General features: G+C 40.2%; 1 protein-coding gene across 1 annotated transcript; it reads left to right on the top strand.

Annotated features, from left to right (window-relative positions):
* The first annotated feature begins 7053 nt into the window (after positions 1–7053).
* CCDC177 (coiled-coil domain containing 177) lies at positions 7054–16432 on the top strand. Its single transcript, XM_051977895.1, has 2 exons — positions 7054–7212; positions 9352–16432. The coding sequence occupies exon 2, from the start codon at positions 9381–9383 to the stop codon at positions 11511–11513; it is 2133 nt and encodes a 710-aa protein (XP_051833855.1). The 5' UTR covers positions 7054–7212; positions 9352–9380; the 3' UTR covers positions 11514–16432.
* Positions 16433–16834: the final 402 nt, after the last annotated feature.

The following is a 16834-nucleotide window of genomic DNA, read 5'->3' as shown; positions in this document are numbered from 1 at the left end:
GCTACCTAAAAATCAATTTGCAGGGGGGGAAGGGAGGAAGAGTGATTTGCCTTAGAAAAGGCCCCAACTGGAAAATATGCCTTCTCCTAGACTCTCTGGAGTCTGGAAGATTCTGAATCAAAGGGGACACAATTTTAAAGTGATTATTTTATAGATTAAAGGGGAAACAATTTCAACCCCATCATTTTATTTTATTTGTTTTATTTTTTTTAACTCCATCATTTTAACTAGGTTATCAATTCAATGCTTTAAGAAAGCTAGCCAACACCTATGACTAATATAGCTATTATTGTTGTTATTTCATATTTTTCATCTTTATGATCAGTTGTGTTAGAGAGTAGTTTGATCTTGGGACAACTTGATATCTTAACATTGTTTCTTTATATCTATTATTTAGTGGGCAAATAACTAATTTTTTATAAAATGAAATTCAGGGGCATAAACTCATGTTCTGTAGACTCAACAAAAGCATCTGGGAAACAACTTCACCAACAGACAGGACAACAGATGAAATGGACAAGAGATTGGCCTCCCCTCCCCATTCTGAGTATTAGGTCAAGGGGGACTCAGTCTCGTGAAGAAATACTTGCTCAACCACATTCCGAGAAATGCTTGCCCTATAGAATACTTGCTTAATAATGTCCATATTCCAAGAAGTGCCTGACCTATGGAATGCTTGCCTATCGATGTCCAATAACCCTGATCTATTTTCTGCTAATCTCTCTCAACACTTGCCCCTACATCCTGTAAGCTCCCCAGCATTCCCCTTCTCTAGCGATAAGTCGAGCTGAAATAGCCCAGGCTACTGTTGTACCCGCAAGGCAGAACAAGAATTGTTCTATAATAGGCTATAACAGGCTATAAGCCTGTCTCTACTTGGGTTCCAGATGGAATTCGATCCAGAGATCCGTCCCAGCAGGTGAATAAACTGCTCTCTAAATTGCAAACACCTTGGCTGTCCTGGATTTTATTGCCTGGGCTATTTCACAGAGATGATGTATATTTCTTCTTGTTCTCACAGTTTTGAATTCTTTCATTAGCTTTTTATACCATATAGTTTGGAGGTTATGACTGGTATAACAATATCTCTTTTTAAAAAACCATTTAAAGTAATTAGCCAACATAATTAAGGCTTTGAAGGAGTTAAAAAAAAAAACCTTGGTTTTGAAGGAAAGCAATATTTTGCATCTACAAAATACATATTGGAAATTCATACTCCTTTAAAATATGACTTCAACTTTCTTGTCCAATAAAATATTAAATTTTCCTTTTTTAAATAATAGCTTTTTATTTTCAAAATACATGCTAAGATAGTTTTCAACATTCGTCCTTACAAAACCTTATGTCCAAATTTTTCTCTCTCCTTTCCACCTTCCCCAGACAGCAAGTAATCTAATATAGGTTAAACATATAGTGCAATTTTTCTAAGCATATTTCCACATCTTATGCTATACAAAAAAAATCAGATCAAAAAGAGAAAAAATTAACAAGCAAATAACAACAAAAAAGGTCCCCATAATCCTTTCTCTGGATGCAAACGGTTCTCTATCACCATCTCATTGTTGAAAAGGGCCACATCCCAGCCCTGTTTGTAGTGGCTAAAAACTGGAAATTGAATGGATGCCCATCAATTGGAGAATGGCTGGGTAAATTGTGGTATATGAATGTTATGGAATATTATTGTTCTCTAAGAAATGACCAGCAGGATGAATACAGAGAGACTTGGAGAGACTTACATGAACTGATGCTCAGTGAAATGAGCAGAACCAGGAGATCATTATACACTTCAACAATGATGCTGTATGAGGATGTATTCTGATGGAAGTGGATTTCTTTGACAAAGAGACCTAACTCAGTTTCAATTGATAAATGATGGACAGAAGCAGCTACACCCAAAGAAAGAACACTGGGAAATGAATGTAAATTATTTGCATTTTTATTTTTCTTCCTGGTTTATTTTACCTTCTGAATCCAATTCTCCCTGTGCACCAAGAGAACTGTTCGGTTCTGCAAACATATATTGTATCTAGGATATACTGCAACATATTTAACATATATAGGAATGCTTGCCATCTAGGGGAGGGGGTGGAGGGAGGGAGGGAAGGGAAAAATCAGAACAGAAGTGAGTGCAAGGGATAATGCTGTTGAAAAATACCCTGGCATGGGTTCTGTCAATAAAAAGTTATTTAAAAAAAAAAATGAAAAGGGCCACATCCATCACAGTTGATCATCACATAATCTTGTTGTTGCTGTGTACAATGCTCTCTTATTTCTACTTACTTTATTTAGCATCAGTTCATGTAATTTACTCAGCCATTCCCCAATTGATGTACATCTACTCAGTTTCTAGTTCCTTGCCACTACAAAAAGGATTCCTACAAACATTTTTTGCACATGTGGGCCCTTGTCCCTTTTTTATGATATCTTTGGGATAGAGATCTAGTAGAGACATTGCTGGATCAAAGGGTATGCACAGTTTGATAGTCCTTTGGATATAGTTCCAAATCGCTCTCCAGAATGGTTAGATCCATTCATAGTTACATCAACAATGTATTAGTGTCCCAGTTTTCCCACATCCCCTTCAACATTTATCATTATCTTTTCCTGTTATCTTAGCCAATCTGAGAGATGTGTAGTGGTATCTCAGAGTTGTCTTAATTTGCACAAAATATTAAACTCTCTCCTTCAAGTATTCTAAGTTCTAGCCAATTTGTCTTCTATTTTTACCCTTAAATTATGACTTGCCCCATACCTGGAATGGCTATACCTTTCCTCTTTCCCTCAGCAACTTTATCCATAGATATTCCTGTCTTCTTTAAAGACAAAACTTAGGTATTATCCTCTCCACCCTTCCAAGCCCTTAGTACAAGGAATGACACTTAGTAAACAATTAATACATGCTTGGTTATTCAGTCACACCATTTTCCTATATACAATAGTTGTGTATGTATATTCATTCTATTCCCCTATGAGTAAGATTCCTGGCTTAAAAATCAAAGCTCTGAGATCAGAGAATTTGGGTTCAGTGTTGGGGATTTCTTACAAAAAATCTTTGACATTGTCTCCACCAACAGTGTTCCTTAGAAACATTAGAATTTGGCAGACAAGATTAGAAGGGAAGCAATAAACTGGGAAAACATTTTACAGTCAAAGGTTCTGATAAAGGTCTCATTTCCAAAATATATAGAGAATTGATTTTCATTTATAAGAAATCAAGCCATTCTCCAGTTGATAAATGGTCAAAAGATATGAACAAACAATTCTCAGATGAAGAAATTGAAACTATTTCTAGCCATATGAAAAGATGCTCCAAGTCATTATTAATCAGAGAAATGCAAATTAAGACAACTCTGAGATACCACTACACTAGATGGCTAGAATGACAGGGAAAGATAATGAGCAATGTTGGAGGGGATGTGGGAAAACTGGGACACTGATACATTGTTGGTGGAATTGTGTATATATTCAGCCATTCTGGAGAACAATTTGGAACTGTGTTCAAAAAGTTATCAAACTGTGCATACCCTTTAATCCAGCAGTGTTACTACTGGGATTATATCCCAAAGAGATCTTAAAGAAGGGAAAGGGACCTGCATGTGCAAGAATGTTTGTGGCAGCTCTCTTTGTAGTGGGCAGAAACTAGAAACTGAGTGGATGCCCATCAATTATACCACAATGAATAAATTATGGTATATTATTATGGAATATTATTGTTCTGTAAGAAATGACCAGCAGGATGATTTCAGAAAGGCCTGGAGAGACTTACATGAACTGACATTGAGTGAAATGAGCAAGACTAGGAGATCATTATATACTTCAATAACAACACTATATGATGATCAATTCTGATGGACGTGACCCTTTTCAACAATGAGATGAACCAAAGTAGCTCCAATAGAGCAGTAATGAATTGAACCAGCTATACCTAGGGAAAGAACTCTGGGAGATGTCTATGAACCATTTCATAGAATTCCCAATCCCTCTATTTTTGTCCGCCTGCATTTTTGATTTCCTTCACAGGCTAATAGTACACTATTTCAAACTCCGATTCTTTTCATACAGAAAAATAACTGTTAGGACATGTATGCTTATATTGTATTTAATTTATACTTTAACACACTTAACATGTATTGGTCAACCTGCCATTGTGGGGGAGGGAATGGGGGGAAGGAGGGGAAAAATTGGAACAAAAGGTTTGGCAATTGTCAATGCTGTAAAATTACCCATGCATATAACTTGCAAATAAAAAGCTATAAAAAAAAAAAGAAAGAAAGAAAAGAAACATTAGAATTTGACCCTTTTTGCACTCAGGCTTTCTCCTGACAATATCAGAATTTAACTTGTGTTTTGGTTTCACAGTGCTCATGCTAGCATTCTGACTAACAAGATAGACTTTATTTAACCTGACAAAAATGGAAAGGACTAGTTCTGAAGTCCCTATTAAGCTTCACTTTGCTCAGGGACTTATAAAGTCTTTCATACTCATAATGTTACACTAGCCACCTTCCCCCAAAGGGGAGACATTTGAGATTGTTTGGTCCAATTGTCCCCTCTAATGAGCCCTACCTTCCTCTGAGAGATTATAAAGTTTCACTAGATTTGTGGAGCCTCCTCTGAAGTTGAACACCAATACCCAAGTGGAGGATGAAATTCAAAAATGACAAACACTTAAGCTTCCCTACTTCAACCCACCTGGAAATCTCCAAATCCACATAACTTACAATAACAATGAAGGGCAAAGGCTAGGTTTGTTCCTTCTCACAGCTTTTTTATCTCTTTTCCTTTAGTCAACATGATTCTTGGTTTAAGAGATATTTGACTTGGGCCCAGGAACTCCTTGCTGTTTCAATGCTTTGTCCATTACCATACCTGGAGTCACTTGGTTCTCTGCAGAGCCTTGGTTCTTCCCAGGAGGAATTCTATGGATGTACAGGCTTCCTTCTAGGAAATTCAGTCCTTTTTTCATATAAATATGTGTCTATGTGTATATATATGTGCATATATATATGTGTGCATATATGTATGCATAAAGCAGTGAAAATGGGATGCCTGTGAAATTATGATTTATTATCAGTAAATTTTTGATATGTAAATCTATTTTATATACTTGAGGTCACCTAAAAACTTCTCTGGCAAGAAAGAGTGGCCAGTGGAAAATGCTTGAAAAACCCTGTGGAATTGAAAGAGTTCAAAGGATATTACTGGTATTATTTCATACCTTTTGAGAAGATCTGGGAAGAGGGGAAGAATTGATTACTCTTAATTTTAGAAAAAAAACTACCACATATACTTAGTGAATTATCCAGTCTCATAGTAAATCAGGGTGTTATTGATTACAACTTAGATTTATTGATACTAGTCACAAGGGCATAACACTGTTTACAAATCACGGCCCATAATCTTCCAAATTCTCTTTTTCCTCACAATGCAGTTGCAGCTTGAAAAGAAAAAATTGTCTTATCTGAAAATAACATCCTTCATAAAACAGCACTCCAGAATTTTTATAGCTTGGAACAATTCTACAGAAAATATCTTATATCAACATTCACAGTTGTAATTCTCAGATGAAGAAATTGAAACTATTTCTAACCATATGAAAGGATGCTCCAAGTCATTATTAATCAGAGAAATGCAAATTAAGACAACTCTAAGATATCACTACACATCTGTCAGATTGGCTACAATGACAGGGAAAGATAATGTGGAATGCTGGAGGAGATGTGGGAAAACTAGGACACTGATACATTGTTGGTGGAATTGTGAATACATCCAACCATTCTGGAGAGCAATTTGGAACTATGCTCAAAAAGCTATCAAACTGTGCATACCCTTTGACCCATCAGTGTTACTACTGGGCTTATATCCCAAAGAGATTTTAAAGAAAAGAAAGGGTCCTGTATGTGCAAGAATATTTGTGTCAGCTCTCTTTGTAGTGGTCAGAAACTGGAAACTGAGTGGATGCCCATCAATTGGAGAATGGCTGAATAAATTGTGGAATATGAATATTATGGAATATTATTGTTCTGTAAGAAATGACCAACAGGATGATTTCAGAAAGGCCTAAAGAGAATTACATGAACTGATGCTGAGTGAAATGAGCAGGACCAGGAGATTATTATATACTTCAACAACAATACTATATGATGATCAATTCTGATGGATGTGGCCCTCTTCAACAATGAGATGAACCAAATCAGTTCCAACAGAGCAGTAATGAACTGAACCAGCTACACCTAGGGAAAGAACTCTGGGAAATGACTATGAACCACTACATAGAATTCCCAATCCTTCTATTTTTCTCCACCTGCATTTTTTATTTCCTTCACAGGCTAATTACACACTATTTCAAACTCCGATTCTTTTTGTACAGCAAAATAACTGTTTGGACATATATACAGATATTGTATTTAACTTATACTTTAACATATTTAACATGTAATGGTCAACTTGCCATCTGGGGGAAGGAGGGAAAAAGTTGGAACAAAAGGATTTGTAGCTGAAAAATTACTTATGCATATATCTTGTAAATAAAAAGCTATAATAATAAAAAAATAAAAAGATATGAAAACAAACAAACAAACATTCACAGTTGTATCTTTTGCCACAGTCCATCTGAAGGACTGGCCAAGCTGTCGAATATTACTAAAAAAGGGGATGGGGTAAAATCAGACAGGATCCCACGACTTAGTTGGGGCCAGCCCCCATCTGGCAAGCAGAGGCTGACTAATCGATATGGCCAACAGGGTTTCACTTGACAACACCTGACAATTTTTAGATGATGCTTTTCCCTTTTCTTTCCTTTTTCCCTTTGAGAAAACTCAACACGGCACTTCTCCAGGAGAAGCTGGGGGCGGTGGAAAACAGACCTGTGCAAATGTTGGGTTTTAGTTAGGGGCGGAAAGATGCATTCGAGATATAGCTGTTCTTCCTTTTTTGAAAAGTGGTGTGAAGGGAGGGAAGGAAAGAATTGTTATTTTAAGGAGGAATTCTAGCACTCCCCCTCCCGCGTGTAGGTCGTGTGTGCGCAAGGTTTGCTGGGAACCATGGAGAGGTTTCTGATGCTATTGCCGCCGCCGCTACGGCTAGTGTTGAGGCAGCTGCCTCTGGTAACCTGATCCTGCTACCGAACAGATTGCTGGATGGGCTGAAGCCAAATCAAGGGACCAGGGAACAAAAGCCGTAGGGGCTGCCTCCAGTGCCCGGGAAAGTGCAGTAAGTAAATCGCGTTTGGGATTAGGCTGCATAGTCACTATTTTAGGCTGCATAGGATCCCATCCCCCGAGTACCTTTTGATTGTCTCCTTTGGAATTCTTGATTGGGTTGTGGGTGGAGAAGAAGGCGGCATTTGGGGACTTGAGTAGTGTGGTCGGGTCCACGGGTTGCAGTGCTGCGGGTTTCAATTAGGCGGTTCCTAGGTAGTGTGCACATGGAAGGGTGGGAGAGATTTCTCAGAGCTCCTGCAGTGATTATGAGATGCCTAGGAAACAGAAAGGCCGCCTGCCTAGAATGTAGCTTTGTGGCAAATGTCCGCTGCATCAGCTGCAGGGGGCATTGGGATCCCCTTCCCCATCGCCAAGGAAGAACCTTAGCTGGTTTGAAATACATTTTGAAGACTCGTAGGTTCCTAAAGTGTCGAGTCACATTCATTAGCTATTCCCACCCTAGCCTTCCTTCCTTAGGCTCTTTCTAGTCCTAGAAGACATCTGTAAACTTTTTCTTCAAATTGGGTAAGGGAGGGCATTCTTGCATAAATGCACTTTCTTGATCTGAAAGGGATTATTTATATATTTATTTATTTTTGTGGAGCTGCAGTCTCTTTGCATTTTAGCCATCTGATTTAAGCCCTAAAATAAATACTGTTAATCCTCCCGCGAATCCTCCATCTCTTGGGGGGTGGGGTGGGGATGGTGGTGGTGGAGGTAGTGGTGGCAGTGGTGGCGGCGGAATTGCTTCACCTTCTTTCCAGTCAAGATTTAGCAACTTCCAATTAGGAAGGAAATTAATTATATTCAGTGAACCAAGAGATTGGTTACCCCTCACTGCTACTGACTGCTTCTTGAATTCTGGCATTGTAGGATCCCAGGCCCTGAGAGATACAGGTTCTGGATGGAAGGGAGTTGGGAGAATCTTTTTGCCTTTCTTTTTCCTCCTCTCCTTCCCCTCATCCAGTTTGGTTTGCTGGAATACCATATTAATATTTCCTTTCTGCTCATCTAAAATATAATCCATTATCGGATTAATGATAGTGGGGGTAGAGTGAGGGTAGGAATGAGGTTGAATGGAGTAAAATAGGCAGGGAATACATTTAATCATATTTCTCTTTCAACAAACAATTATTGAAATGACTGAAATGTTGAAAGTGGACTGAATGTCCACTCTAATAAAGGTCTATCCTGAGGGCTTAGAGGATTTCCTTCTACACTGTCTTGGTCACACCACATCTGTATACAGTAGCACATTTTAGAAAAGACATCAACAAACTAGAATAAAGGCTGGGATGTGCGTTTTTATGGTTATTCAGTCCTGACTTTTCATGCCCCATTTAGTATTTTCTTGGCAAAATACTGGAGTGGTTTGTCATTTCCTTCTCTAGTTAATTTTACAGATGAGGTAACTGAGGCAAATAGGGACTTGCCCAGGGTCACATATCCAGTCTGAAGCTGGATCTGAACTCAGGTCTTTCTTACTCCAAGCCTGGAGCTTTATGTACTGTGCCTCTTAGCTGCTGGAGGTATACAGAAATTTAACTAGAAGAATCTGGGTTGAATACAGGATCTAGAGCTGGCAGAAACCTTAAAGATCAGCTTCTTCAATCCTTGATGGAAAATTAAAAAAAAAAAAAAAACTTGTTTGCAAAAGAGGAAAGTAACTTGTTTAAGGAAAAGTCAGTAAGTGATAAAATAAGGAGTTGAAATAGGATTCTTTGGCTCCCAATTATATGCTATTATACTGGGTTGTTTCTACTTCTATACCTGTCTTCAAATATTTGAAAGGTTATACTGTAGAAGAGGGATTAAATTTTTTTTTCTGTTTGGCCCCAGAGATCAAAACTAGAAACAAGAAGAGGTTATGGGTAAGAAAATTTCAGCTTAACAAAAGGAAACACTTTCTTCTAATTTAGCTGTCTTAAAAAGGAATGAAAACCTAGAGTTCTCCCATAACTAGAGGTCTTTAAAAAGAGATAAAGGATAACTTGTCTAGAAGGTTGTAACTCTGTAAGATTCAAGTTATGGTCAGGGATTGCACTAGGTAAACTTTGATATTCCTTCTAGGTCTTCAGTTCGGTGAGTCATTGCTTTCTGTGAATATGTATGAATTTTTAAAAAGAAATTTTCCTCATGTTTTCCACAGCCCTTCCATAAACCGGACAGGGTTGAACCATGGTGGACCCTATGCCAGAGGAGGAAAAGACAGAAGCTGAGCCAAGTAGAGCTGGAGAAGATGGAGCAGCTGCAGCTGCATCCTCCATCCCTACTGATGCCCCGCAATTGTTCACTTCAACATCTTCTGCCCTCCAAAGTGTACCCAGCAAAGCTGAGGGCCTGGCAAGCCATAGAGAAGGTCAACAGCGGGAACAGTCGCCTATGCTGCACCTTGATCTGTTCAACTTTGACTGTCCAGAAGCAGAGGGCAGCCGCTATGTGCTCACCAGCCCCCGCTCTTTGGAGGCCTGTGCCAGATGTACAGTTAAGCCCGTGGAGCTGCTGCCTCGGGCTTTAGCTGATTTGGTTCGTGAGGCACCAGGCCGCTCAATGCGGGTAGCTACAGGACTTTACGAAGTATATGAAGCGGAGCGCCTAGCCAAGCTACAGCAGTGCCGGGCTGAACGGGAGCGCATCATCAAAGAGGAAAAACGGCGACTCTTCACACCTCTGGGCTCCACCAGCACAGTCACGACTGCAGGCTCAGTGCAGACTGCAGGACCGGGCAGCAGTAGCAGCTGCAGCAGCAGTGCCAGCCTCCCAGCTTCACCTGCTCCTCGTGCTCCCCAAGCTTCCCGTGCTCCCTGCAAATCCTCTTCATCACCCGCCAGAGCTCGGACCAAGCCGCCTCCAGCTGCTTCCCGTTCGGGCAAAAAGAGCCACTCCTTAGATTCCCTGTCATGCAGGCGAGAAGGGGCCCTAAGCTCAGAATCTGGGGCTTCCTCCTCCTCCTACAGTGGTGATAGTCTAAGGGAGCACTGGCTGCTTCGAAACCCAGCCGGGGGTGGCCTCATGGCAGGGTCTGCTGCGTCAGCCCCCAATCCCCAGACTCGGCCATCTGCCCTCACCTTGACGCCCCTCTCTGGTCGCAGCTTCAGCTTGAGCGATCTGTGCCATTCACCTCAGACTGCCCGCCACGTAGAGAGAATTGTGCGCCAGGTGCGGGAGGAGAAGGGCCTCCGAGGGTTACCGGAGCGTGACCGTAAGATTGCTGCCCTTATGTTGGCCAGGCACCAGGAAGAAGAGCTGCTGCGAGAACAGCAAGCATTTGCCCATAGCCAGTGGGAGCTGCAGCGGAAGAAAGCCATGCAGCAGCGGGAAAAAGAAGAAAAGGAGAAGCAGCGGGTGCTAGCGCAATGCCGCCAGGCCTGGACTGCCCAGGTAGAGGAGCGCCTGGAGAGGCTGGGCCACCAGGAGCGCAAGGCCGCCAGGCGCCTGCGCAGCCAGTATGCCAGAGGCGAAGAACAGCGGCTTGAACTCCTAGAGAAGCAGGGTCAGCTTCGACTGCAGCGAGCTCAAAGAGCAGCCTTCGAAGACAGGATGCGGAAGCTGCAACAAGAGCACAACCTCAAACTGTGGGAGGAAGGTCGGCAGAAAGAGCGGGAACGGGTTGACTACGCCCGGCGGGAGCGGGCAGAGAGAGCAGCCCAGACCAAGCGGAAACAGGACACTCACTTACAGAGGGAGAAGCAGCAGCTCAGTCGAGCTGAACGGGCACATCACGAGGCATTGTTACAGGGCTTGGCCCGGAAAGAGCGCAAGGAACAGGAAGGGCTGCGGTTGTCCCTGGAAGCGAGTCTGGAAAGGGCTCAGGAGAACTATGAGCAGCTGATGGAACAGCGAAGCCGACATTTGCGAGAAAGAGCACGCAAGGAAGAAATGCAAGGCAGGAGGGCCAAGGAGGTGGCCGAGCGCAAGGGGAGAGAACATCAAGAACACCTGGAAGCACTGGCCAAAGCCGGAGAGCAGCGCATGCAGCATGCTACGCAGGTGGTGTCGGAAGCAGTGCAGCTGAAAGCTCGTCGAATAGGGCAGAGTCGGCTGGAGAAGGAGCGGGCACAGCGGGCCAACAAGGAAAAGGTGGACCGTGAGGAGGACAGCCGCAGGCGGGAGCTCCAACAGGCCATTGAGCGCAAGTGGGAGCGGAGCGAGCGCCTGTCTCGAGAGAGGCGGAGCGCGTTGGAGAATGCCCGCTCCACTGCCCGAGCTTCTTTCCACGTTCGGGAAAAGGTGCGGGAGGAAATTAACACGCGTACCTTTGACCGGATGGCGTTGGAAGCCAAACTCCATGCCAGTCTGGGCAGGAAATAAGGGAGCTTTAGAAGGAATGACTCTTTCACTCCACCATCAATGCCTCTGGCCAAGTCTTTGGTTTCTAAAGAGGACTGGGAGAAGGGAGTACTGCACAAGACTTCTTACTGCTTCTCTCTAAGGCAACCTTCAACGAGGAAGAATGCGTCGAACTTTTCATAGAATTCACCCTTAGTTTCCAAGAACTACATTTCTTTGGGGCCTGGGAAGCTAGGGCTCAGCATAATTCATGACCACTCTCCTTGAGTTGTATCTTCCTTTGTGCTTCTGAGGGGATTCTTGGTAATAAGCAAAGAGGAACTGGGGAGAAAGGGTATTCTAGCAATCGATATTCCAAGTTACTCCATCACTTTCCAGGTAATACCACAAAAAGCCACTACAGGACCTCCCTTCCTTCCCCCCCTGCCTTTCTGTGGCAGCTACGCGCCACACCTTTCTAAACAGGGTTTTGATTTAAGTGCTGTGACTGAGTGGATAGTAGTGATTGTCATTGAAAAGGACTCTTTCTAGCCCTCTTCCTCATCTTAAAAAAGAAAAGTACAGGTATAGTATCTGAGATACTTAGGAAGGAAAGCACTATTAGAAATTTTAGTCCCACATAAGGTTACACAGGAAACTGGATAAGTTTTTTTTCTTTTCTCTTTTTTAATATAAACTTGCAGGACCTCGGAGGACTCTAGTTTTCAGAGACTTGCTGTATTCTATCCTGATTGAAGCATTCTAGTGAAGAGTGGTCTAGTGGTCAGTTTGAGAGACCACCCAATGTAGAATATAGAAAGAACTTGTAACCAAATTACTTTAATACTCACCAGAGAGCAATCATGCCTTAAATAACAGAGCTATCCTCATGTGCCTGCCTTAGCTCTTCCCTGACCATTTCTTTACTGCTCTGCCCTCAGAATTTCAGCTCCTAGGCGGGACCCCATGGAATTTGACCTCTGTGGTAGAATTATGAACTCCCTGTATATCTGTTGGCGAAGTGGTGTACTACCACCATGTGCCACTCCAAATCCAGAATTGCTTGTCTGCAAAGTGTGACTGCTTTTTTAAAACCCATTTGCTGATATTTCTTTCCCTTCCTATGGTTTAGGTGGGGGTGGGGGAAGGGAGATTAAGATTGTCTGTCAACCAGACACTTCATTACATAGGCACTTCTTTTCCCTTCCCCCAATAACAAAAAGAGTTTTGTTATCATTATAATCGGAGTGCCCATACTCTTCTTATGTTAACATCTCTGACTCCCTTGAAATTATTTATACAGTTTCTCTGTTTCATTCTTTCCATCTGCCAAATGGAGAGAATGATACTTGTTTTCTAGCACCTCCTGGTCTCTAGGATTAAAAACACAACACTAGTATTAACTATTAGTATTGTTAGTGCTTTTTTCCTGTATCTAAGAGGCAGGAGAAGCTGTGTTGCCCTAAGTAATGTTGGGGATTGGACCTGTGATAACATTGATACAGGGAAGTCCTAGATAAAAAAATTCCCTCTACAAATGCCAGTCAACATCTTTTCTACACCTGGTTTTAGAGAATTTTCTAAAGCATTAAGAGCTTAAGTGACCTGCCCAGGTTAACACAACTATGATGTTATCAGAGGAGAGATTTAAACCCAGGTTTTCATGGCTCTGAGTCATTTGCCTTGGCTGCTTCACATCATCCTAATCCTTTGCTGAGAATAGAGATATCATAGAGTCCTAGAGATAGAAGGAAAGGAAGTCTGATTCAGGAAGCTCTTCTGCAATATGATAGTTTTATTATCTGGCCTCTGCTTGAATATTTCCAGGGATAGAAAACATTTGGCTTTAAAATTATTTCTATATCGTGTCTTTACATACTTTCATTTGAATATATCACTCCTCTCTTGTCCCATGAGCCATCAGTTGTAATACATACAAAAAAAGAGGGGAAAGGGCAGTTTAACAAAATTAATGCCAACTTGACATTACTCACATTCTCTGCAAAGAAGGAAGATAGCACACAATACTTTTATAGGCACATTATTCCATTGTTAAGAAGTATTGAATAAAAATTTGCTCCCCTTTGAAAAGCATTGGTCCTTGTTCCATCTTCCTCACAGAAGAAATATGGGAAAGTATTATTTTTCACATTTAAAAAAAATCAGGAAAAATGCATTTATTGCATTTTGGATAAAGTAATCAGCATGGGTCAGAATAGAGCAAGCTGGACTTAGATTCAGGGTTCAAATCCCACTTTTGACAATTTAACTGTGATACTGGATAAGTCACATTTAACTAAGATTTGTCATAATGAGTTGCTATCTGCCTCAGTGGAGGGAGTTCTGAGGAGGTAGGGTACTTCCCACTAATGAAATCACAGATGCTTCAAAAATATAGTAATAGACCTGTTTCTAGAAGGTTTTGGGCAAATGCTGACATCTATTGACAATAGATGTAGGAGAAAATTGTGTTTTCATACTGAACTTAAGACCCTGTTGAAATCAGGGAAGGTATCAGTGTTCCCAACTTTGATCTGGAAAAGGATTTTTCATCCATGGAATTTTTCCTTATTGGAGGGCTTTAACTAAAAAGATTCTAATGCAGTTGTGGCTACTTATCTGCTTTTCTTTTACTGAATATTAAAAGGCTTTCCAAATTTTAATGAAAAAATTAACTCGATTTATTTTTTTTAGGTATACCTCTCTCTCTCTCTCTCATTCTTTCTCTCTTTCTGTTTCTTTTTCTTTTTGTGTGTATATATGTATGTATACACATATATTTACACACGTCTATATGTATGTATATTCCTATATGTATTTGAAATTGAAACAAGGTTTTGTGGGTAGAGCAATAATAGAAAGATAATATGACCTAGGTTCAGTCCAAGGTTGTTTTTATTTACTTAAATGTAACATTGGACAAATCACCTTTGTGTGCCTCAGTTTAGCTACCTGTAAAACAGGGATAATGATGCCTGCCCCTCACCTATTTCATAGGGACATGAATGAGAATTTAAGTTGCACTCCATTCTCTCTATTCCCCAATTATATTCTCACACAGTATTTGAAATCCTCCTCAGCATCTAGGTGATGCAGTGGATAGAACACCAGTTCAAATATATCCTCAGACACTTACTACCTGTGTGACCCTGGGCAAGTCATTTAACTTCATTTGCCTCAGTTTCCTCATCTGTAAAATGAGTTAGAGAAGGAAATGACAAGAAAACTCAAATGAGATCATGAAGAGTCAGACATGACTGAAACAACTGAACAACATTCACTCCTCATTGAGCTATGTAACTACTATAATATTTTATGGAGCTTATTTATTTTATATGAATATTCTGATATGATAATTTTTAGTTAGGCGTCTCAAAAACATTTATCTTCAGTTTGAATCACATATGTCTGGAGAACCACAGACTGAATGTCACTTAATTAGGTAATGAGTTTAGAGCCCTAAACTTAGAAAGAGGCCATAGATAAGTGCAAAAGTATTGGGTTTCTTAAGAATAAAAATAATTGCCCAGGGTGGTTACAATGAGCAAAAGATAAAGCCCAAATTTAGTAACAGCAAAGCTCTGCCAAATTTATTGTTGACTATCACAAAGGAGACTTGTGTGGTGTTGTAAGAAGAGAATTGAACTTTGAAACCGAAGATCTAGACTTAAAATTATAGCTCTGACAAGTACTTACAAGCTGTGTGACCAAGGGCAAGTAATTTAAATCTTACCAAGCCTCAGTTTCCCCATCCTAAAATCAGTGATAATAATGTTTGTCCCACCTCCCTCATAGGGTTTGGCCAACTTTTACAGCAGCCCAACTTGGGTATCAGCCATTGAAATTAATGGTCAAGTTGCTCTCTGTGTGAGGAGGTAGATAGTTAGCCCAAGGAGGTACAATTCATTTATAAGCTCTCTCATTTTATAGGTGAGGATACAGAGACTTAGATATACAAGATGCAGAGAGATTGTGATGTAAAAGGATGAGATTCCTGTTTTCTCCATGGGCCAAGGAGAATATGGAGAATTAATCTGGAATGGCTAAAAGAACAATAAATAGAAAGAATGCGAAAATAGGTCCTCCTGGCATATAAGCCACCAGAGGAATCAAAAATTGTTACCATTGCCAGTTGGAAGATTTGTTCCCACAGAACAGAGGAAATGAAAAGGATCGAGGGAAAAACTGTTTGCCTCTATTAGAACTTGAGGTCAGGTCTTTATATTCAAAGTCCAGTGCTCTGCATGTGAACTTGCAGTCCTATATTGAAAAGAAAAGCTTATAATATGTCCTGAATATGACAAATACCTAATATCATAAGAGGATAGAAAGGAAAAAACTTCCTCCTGAATGTACAAAGACTATAATTCTGCACAGTGCTATGGTTTGGCAAGTATTATGGAATCATAAATTTGGGATTAATCAAAAGTTTCCCATCATAAGGACCAAAGGGGAGAGAATTTGACTTGTTTTTTTTAATAAATTTTTTTTCATATAAAGAAATGAAATATAATGGGGAAAAGGCACTGGATTCAGAATTATAAGACCTGCATTTGTGACCTGGTTCTACTACTTACAAACTGTGCCTGCCTTGCCTACCTCACAGGGTTGTTGTGAGGATCAAAAGGAAATTGAATATATGGAAAGGCTTTGTAAGGTGTAAGATATTCTATAAAAGTTAAGGTATAATAACTGTAGTATTGTTTGCACTGCCTCCTCCCTCCCCAATTCCCTACCTTGTGTTTTTTTAAATGATAGTAGGAACTGAAAGTACTTCTATACAAGATATTTTCTAAGAAGTGAACAGCAAAGAGTTCAACAATATTTAACAGGTGGGCAGAACTTCTAGAGCACTTTGATTTAGAACTCAATGTGACAAGTCAATAATTTTCTAGAGTTGATAAAAAAGTGATCTTTTAATAAAATAATTAGTGTTGGGCTTAGCTACTATATGACACTCAGGGATGGCAAAGAGAAAAGGAATCATAATAGTAATGATAGCTGATATTTATATAATATTCTAAGGTTTACAAAGTACATATGTATAGGTGTATACATATGCCTATATATATAAATATATATGTATATACTTGCATATATATGTATATATGTTGATCATTGTAGTTTGATTACTTCTGTTTTCCTTCATCCTAATTCTGATTTATTTCCTCTATGAGTTGCATAATTTAAATATCGTCTCTGCTTTAGGAAATAGTTTAAAAGGATCTGTAATTCTTTTTATCCTTTTGTTAGCTCTGAGCCCCCAGTCAGGGAAATTACTTTCAGAAAAAACAAACACCCCAGTATTATTTCTGTGCTTATCTTTCTTCTCAGAATGTTTCTCCTTGAACTTCCTTTTTTTA

Source organism: Antechinus flavipes, chromosome 2, assembly GCF_016432865.1.
Source record: "Antechinus flavipes isolate AdamAnt ecotype Samford, QLD, Australia chromosome 2, AdamAnt_v2, whole genome shotgun sequence".
Taxonomy (NCBI): Eukaryota; Metazoa; Chordata; class Mammalia; order Dasyuromorphia; family Dasyuridae; genus Antechinus; species Antechinus flavipes.
Note: the sequence above shows the minus strand (reverse complement) of the source record. Positions and strands in the feature narration are given on the sequence as shown.

Bases quoted from the DNA above. Each gene is read 5' to 3' on its own strand.
- CCDC177 (XM_051977895.1), top strand. From the start codon at position 9,381: ATGGTGGACCCTATGCCAGAGGAGGAAAAGACAGAAGCTGAGCCAAGT.